The following is a 7418-nucleotide window of genomic DNA, read 5'->3' as shown; positions in this document are numbered from 1 at the left end:
CTGTTCTCATTGGTGTTCTTTAATGGACGCTCCTCCCTCTGACCGCACACCATTGGCTTTGGGGGCTTCGCGGAGGAGCCGGGAAGTTGTAGTTCTTTCCAGCGGACGCACATCTGTAGTGCTTGTTATCGACTAATACGAATTAAACTACACGTCCCAACGTCACGGTGTGGGCTCTTATAATTGATGTGAATATGTAATTGCGCTCCTGTGACTGGTTGCTTGTAAATTTGCCTTCGCCGGATCAGACTTCCACAGTTACTGAGGTGGTCTCTCCGCCGTCGCCGCGCGAGGATGTTAACGTCAACGGAGGCTGCGGGAATCAGCTGTTAACTGCGTGACGAGAAGACACCGTGGAGTCTGACATGGAGGAGTGGGGTCAAGATTTGACAGAAGTTAAGGGTCAGTAGGGACATTTGAACGGAAACAGTGGATTCGTTAGTAGTGCACAGGGAGAATTTCAAGCTTCGTGGACACTGAAGGAGGCTCAAGACATTTTTGGACAAGACTGGTACAACTCCTGCTTTCAGCGTCACGCTGAATGCTCTTTTGAAAATACCGTCGTGTTGTGTGTGACCCACCAAAGCGCCGAGAATGTTTTCGCTCTTCATGAAACCTGTACAAACCCCGCAAACTGGGCACTGAGTGACCTTTTACGCACGGGAAGCGATCTGTGGCCACGTATTTGGTTTTCATGTGGATGAACTTTGCACGACATTTTTAATGATTCGTGATCTGAGCAAGATGTACCCCGCCGCCCGGCATCAGGTAAGTGCTGAGCAGCAGCAGCAGCAGCAGCAGAGCCAGTGAGTGTGTCCAAAACCAAAACCGTGCGGATTAACAGCCGCGCGCCCTAGTGCGTAATCAGTTGAGATCAAGTTTCCACGCCACTGCGCGCTCACACGGACAATTGCGCTCATTGTCAAATTGCTGCAGCTGTGTGTGTGTGTGTGTGTGTGAGAGAGAGAGTAAAACCATAAGACCATCCTCCTTATCACAGAGGCTCATTGTCATCTATAGTCTCGCCTCTGTGTGCGTGTGTGTGTGTGTGAGTGAGTGAGTGTCTGTCTCGTGACCCTTTGGAGACTTTGGTGGCTCAGTTCTTCCTCTTTTCCCTCGAATGTTTTCTGGTTTGGGTTGAGGTCCCACACCAGCCGGGCCAGCCGTTCAAGTTCACCGTCACCGAGTCCTGCGACCGGATCAAGGAGGAGTTCCAGTTCCTTCAAGCCCAGTATCACAGGTGAGAGTTTGGAAAGAGCACAACACTGATGCTGTGTGGCAACATCCCCTCATGATCCATATGTTTACGAATTCAACTTTCTCCATTGTATCGATGTTTTAAATGTCCAAATCTGGTTTCCATAAACTTTATCTTTAGGCTTTGGACCACTGGTCAGACAAAAGATATGTTAAACAGTCACCGTGGACACTTATGTGATATTCAACAAGCCAAGATGTCCTGAATGTACACAAAAACAAATCAATAGCGAAATATTGCCTTTATATTAGATAAGTTAGTTTAATATCTGTGACATTGACTTGTCAGGTATACTCTTAAACCATGGCCAAAATATTTGTCAATGCATCTTAAGATATGATTCCCTTCACATCCTGGGGAAAGAGCAACACACTGTGAGGCCATGTTTGTCTCAGGTCTATCTAACTCACCAGTGAACAAATGGCAGGTAAAACCCCATCAACCTTGGTCTGCACGTATCGCTCGGCAAGTGCAAGTGGTGTGAAATGCTTCTTTACCTCACATGATGAAGTGTGAAATACATTGCTCGGGAAAGGACCGTAAGCACGATGCCAATGCATAATAATCGCTGACCTCAGGCCCCCTTGTAATTATTCTCCAATCATCTGGTGAGATGAAGCGGTGGTGCGGTTTGCTGGAAAATCCTGAGGCTGAAGGAGATGAACCGTGGATAGCATCATCTGCTGCGTGTGATCAAACAGCTACATATCCGCGAGGCCGTTTAAGAGCATGGGTGGATCAGATACACAGACTGAATATACGTCTAACACTTAGTCTGGAGACTCTCTCTGTTTCTGTGGATGTTGGGCTCAATTAAGAAGAAATTAAACATCTCATTTTCAGTGATTCTGACCACTACACTGACAATTAGGGACGTGCTGCTTTATTTGTCTGTACAGCTCAGCATCAGCTGATATTTACCTTGTTGACTTAAGAGTCTAACAGCACGTTATTTAGGCTGTACTGAAAAATAAAGGTAGTTCTAAATAAACAAGTCAATTATGAGGCTATTTTTCATTGTTTGGATCCATGTTAGTCGTATCCAGGGTCCATAAGTTAAAACTGAACGGTACAAATACAAAACCCCCACAAAAACAGGGAAAAAAAACAAATTTAACCTATTTATTAAGCATAAATCCCACAGATTTGTAGTGATTGAAGGTGCTTATAAGTAGCTGTTTTATCCATTTGTCATTATTCAAAGGTAATGTAATAAAATGAATGGCTGCATAATGTAGTGACAATACTACAATTGACATGTACCTTAAATTAAAGCTCCAACATGCAAACGCGACGATCCAAATTAAAAGAAATGAATTTATGTGACATGTCAACATCCATAGTTTGAAAAAATCACGCACCTGATAAATTCTTCATATAAACCACAGCAGCTTCCCAGTCGCAAAAAGCTTCGTCCGAAAGAGTTAAGCTTTTGTGTAACCATAGTTGTAAAATGGATCCTCATTATACGGTTGCTTTTCTGTTGATGGTGCAGTTTGCAGTTTCCACTCACACTGTAAGAATATATGATGAGGTTTGCGTGGGCGTCCATTGATCCATTAATTACTGTACCTGCTGAGTAAGTGTCTGCGTCTGCAGGGAAACGGGTGCGACCGGAGCAACTCTTTTTCTCCCGTTTAGAAATCAGAACAGAACAAGGACGGTACCGGACGGCACGTTGGACGCCGTCGATTTATATTTAATAAATGTGTTTAATCATGACCTCTCTCATCTCTTGATGTCTCTTTTTGTACCGCTGAGCATGTGTGAGGCTCGGTGTTGAAGTACACATTTAATCATTTTGGTTTTCCTGCTCTCTCACAGTTTGAAACTGGAGTGTGAAAAACTGGCCAGTGAGAAAACTGAGATGCAGAGACACTATGTCATGGTGAGTGTCACTGTGTTTGTGTGTTTGCACATTATTTGTTTGACATACAGTAATTGTAATTTTTTTTTTTTCAGTACTATGAAATGTCATATGGACTCAACATTGAGATGCACAAGCAGGTAGGAAACATTATTTTATTTTTTTATATAAATGTGTAAAAGGAAGGTTGCGTGGTGGTGTGGTGGTTAGCACTGACACCAGAAATCAAGAAGGTTCTCTGTCTGAATCCTGGTTCAGCAGTGGATTGGCTCCAACTCCCCTTATGACCCTCACAGGATAAGTGGCAGAGAATGAATGAATGAATGTGCAGTTGAATTGAATCCACACTGTCAGAGGAAAACAGGTTGTAGAAAAGCTCAGCTTTTGGTTTTAAATATAAATGTCAGCCACTGTGGTTTTATTAGTCCTATATTTTATACAAACCGGTGTGTTTATATATAGTACGCTGACGCTTGAGTGGAAGATATACAGTACATATGTCACTATCCTGAGCAAGACAGGGATGTTTTTTGTGCCTCGCTGCTCTTTAAAAAAAAAAAACCGGGACCCAAACACCGAGTGGGAGGCGTTGTTTCAGGCTTCATGTCAGCAGTCCAGTGTCAGATCCACATCTGCGTGGAAGGGAGCGTCAGGTCACCAGCTCTGACCTCTTATACACCAGAGTGCAGTTTTTCTGTCCGAACCTGACCAAGGCTGAGAGAAACTTTCCTTTACCTGTGTTTGTCCTGCACAGGTAAAGGGGTTTGAGTCTGGCTTGTGGTTCTTTGCAGCTTGTTTGTAATTCTCTCTATGAGGCTTAAAATGCCCGAGAGATATCTTTAACGCTTTAACACCATATTGCACGTATTGCAGACGACACTTTGCATTACCGTAATTACGCGACGGTTTGTGCTATTGGAAAAATTCCAACCGTTTCTAAAAGCTGAGAAGTTGCACTTCAAAGCCAACGTGTGGTTATTATCGTAATTTCACTTGTGCTGTTACAGGAATCAGCGAATCAGCGTCTTTGTCAGCAGAGAGGAGAGAGTTGGAAAAACACCTGTACATAGTGTGCATTTTTTTGGCCTGTTTTTGGACACTGAGTCAAAAACTCCAACAAATGTTACTTTAAACATGTTTATACTGTTTCGAATTTCAAATGTGACACGCAAAATCTACAGCGTTTTTCTTCATTTTAAATTGTTAAAACACTATTTTAACATGCAGTAAATGACTGCCGGATATTGAAAGTTCAGAAAAAATGGGAAAAAACACTTACTCACAGGACATTTTCTGGCCCTTTTATGGGTAAAATAAGCAAAATAGTCCAGACTATACTAACATACGTGCATGGAACAGGATTTAACCAACATGGACAGAAGATCGATTTGATGTATCCAATAAAGCCCAAACATCACTGAAATCACTGATTCAAACCCAAATATCATTTGTCCGTCAGATTTCTTTTATTTATTATTATTTTACAGGTTTGTGTTTCGTCAGGGAAAACTGATTTGTTTACAGTCCGAGGGAGAACTGCGTTAATAAGGATCTCTCCCATTTTAAGGGTGATTTGTTGCAGTGTGAGTTTGAGTGGTAACTTCACATGTGAATGATAATTTGCATCAGTTTAATTGGCAGAGAAAATTGGCTGAAAAATGACTGGAGTGAATGAGGATTTGGCTTTTAACGAGCCTTTGCATTGCTGCTGCCTTTTTTTTTTTTTTTAAACACCGAGGGTCATTAGCATAAATGTCTGTATTAACCACACATCAGCTGCCAGGCTAAATGGGCCACAGCTAAGCAGCTACACACTCATTTCCTGACAAATGGTATATGTGCGTGTGTGAGTGTGTGAGCACTTGTGTTTGTTACCTCTTTAGGACCTTTTCTGGCAACACCTGACCTTATCAGGACCAGTAGTCCTAATGGAGACCAAAACGTGGTCCTAATGAGGCAGAAACCCATTTTTGAGGAACTGGTTAAGTTTAGGCCAAGGATTTGTGTGTGTGTGTGTGTGTGTGTAAGGGGAGGGTGCGTGTGTGGTGTTTGCCCTTTATATTGTTGTGTGTGTTTTGTGTTCGTATGTATCTTTATTTTGTGCATGTGTGTATATGTGGGGTGTCTGTATAATAGCCTAGTTTACACATTGTCTTTGTGTATCCGTGTGTGTTTCCCCATGCGCACTCTGTATTTGTTTATTTCGTTTTGTGTGCACTATTTGTGCGTTTATGCACATAGTCTGTGTATATGTGTACGCGCTTGTATATTTTGATGTTTACGTGTGTGTGTGTGTGTGTGTGTGTGTTGGTCTAGTGTGTGCGCGCGCGCGCCTGCGTTTTGCACATGCAGCTTTTTTACTGGCTCACCAATCAGACTTGTTTGATGAAATATGGGGTGTCTACTATAAATTCTGCTGCTGTGGCTGCTCTCTGTGTGTGTGTGTGTGTGTGTGTGTGTGTGTGTGTGTGTTGGCGCATGTGTGTGTTTGTGTTTATTGAGCGAGAGGGAGAGAAAATAAAGAGAGATAAAACGTGGAACGGCGGCGGCTCAGTGTGGTACCAACAAATTTCTGTCAGAAAACAGTTCTGGAGAGTGAATCTCTTATTTCTGCCAGCAGCCTGTGTTTTGTCTCGCTCTCTCTTTCTCTGATTTTTGGAGGCAAATGAATTTGATATGCTGGTTGTTTGTGTGTATGTGTGTGTGTGTGTGCACCTTCTTATGGTACCATGCTCTGATGTTAATGTGTGCGTTCAATGTGATAAAGCAAAGTGTGTGGTGGCTCTTTTAGTAGACACCAAGACTGAAGAGTGGAGTCGGTGGCGATGTTGTCGGTGGGTGGTGGGCTGAGATGGAAGAGGGGGGCCTTAAGGTAGTTGGTCCCCACTACCAAGGGAATTGCTAATATTGCTTGTTTAGCATTTTCTGAGGGTAATAGGCTCATTGATTTTTGGCTCTGCTCTCTGTTTTATTTACACAGAAGGGCTCTGGTTTCTGGGGAATGAAATGTACCAACGCTCGTTAAAGAGAAATTGACTCGTAGACGGAGGAGAGGATGGGCTGCGGGGGAGAGGAGGGGGAGGGAGGGAGGGAGGGAATGAGGGGTGTAGAGCACGGGACCGAGCTGCCAGAGGACAGATAATCAATTGCAAATTAGCGAGACTGAGAGAGGAATAAAGCAAGCGAAGGATGGGGAGAGAAAAGAAAAAGGAGGAGGGAGGAGACAGCGGTGAAAGGAGGAAGCAGAAAAGACATTTTGATATTGAGGAATGACAGTTCCCAGTGAGATCCGACGAACCATTTTACTGCTGCGGATTAAGAGCCATTTGCTTCACTCGGTGGTCATGAAATGTAAAAGATGAAAAGCACATTAGAACCTTTAAATTATACAAATTGTGTTGCGATGATCTATGTTACGTTATATAGCTCTTTAATTTGAATTTCACCTCTGTGTGTAACTGTGGGATGAAAATGAGAAAATGAGTGTGTATTACGGTGGTTTCAAGTCTCCTGGTGTCAGGATCCACAAGTGGCCACAGAAGATTAAAGTCAGTGGTCCTAAGATCTCTGTAGAAGATAAGAACATCCATCCAAATGTGTAACAGCTAATGCTACAACTAGGGCTGCCAACTGTTCTGTTTCCGTATTTAAAAGATAAAAGACGGTGTTCCCTATTGAACATAAACGGAATAAACTTTGTACGTTATTCTTTAATAATCAAGTCAGTGCAAAGCCATGACAGAAAAATGACCACTAATAAAGATTGCGCCATTTCTATGAGGGAAAATAAAACTCTCCTCCTGCTGTCAGGCCCTCTCTCCATCTGCCTGTCATTCATTCACTATCCAACAGAGAATGGGCACTTTTAATTGGTCGTCCAAATCACTGTGAGTCCTGTGTTTCGTAGCAACGGAGACGCGGTGAGATGTAAAGGTAAAATGGCGACAGGATGAAAATAAAGAGGATGGTAAAAATACAATAAAATGATTATATCGATTCAAACTCAGATTCGGGTAATAGAAAGTTTCCTATTGCTACAACCAAGTATGTGACCTACAGTGTCTCCAGTTAAGTATTTTTTCCACCAGCACTAAGGGTTGAGACCATTGTTTATTTTTACTGACGTTAACAGTCAATGGAGAAGAAGTAAGTACACGACTGATGTGAGTAATATGAACTGATATCTTATAGCAAATATTTTAAACATGCATTAAGCAAAAAAAAGCTTTTGTCCTTTGTGGTTAATATACAGTAATCTTGGCTTTTTTTTTATACTAAATGATTTGGTTTTGG

General features: G+C 42.4%; 1 protein-coding gene across 4 annotated transcripts in view; it reads left to right on the top strand.

The window, feature by feature from the left end:
- Positions 1-242: 242 nt before the first annotated feature.
- LOC122769904 (transducin-like enhancer protein 4) overlaps positions 243-7418 on the top strand; it is a 34055-nt gene continuing 26879 nt past the window's right edge. For 3 of the 4 annotated variants that reach the window (XM_044026795.1, XM_044026797.1, XM_044026794.1), the window contains exons 1-4: positions 243-768; positions 1143-1240; positions 3083-3146; positions 3221-3265. In XM_044026795.1, coding sequence (XP_043882730.1) covers positions 724-768; positions 1143-1240; positions 3083-3146; positions 3221-3265 — 252 coding nt within the window. In that variant the 5' untranslated portion in view covers positions 243-723. The remainder of the gene's footprint in view (positions 769-1142; positions 1241-3082; positions 3147-3220; positions 3266-7418) is intronic. The other variant, XM_044026796.1, reaches the window with a different exon arrangement.

This window comes from Solea senegalensis, linkage group LG5 (genome assembly GCF_019176455.1).
Source record: "Solea senegalensis isolate Sse05_10M linkage group LG5, IFAPA_SoseM_1, whole genome shotgun sequence".
Taxonomy (NCBI): Eukaryota; Metazoa; Chordata; class Actinopteri; order Pleuronectiformes; family Soleidae; genus Solea; species Solea senegalensis.
This window is presented reverse-complemented; position numbering and strand designations above follow the sequence as displayed.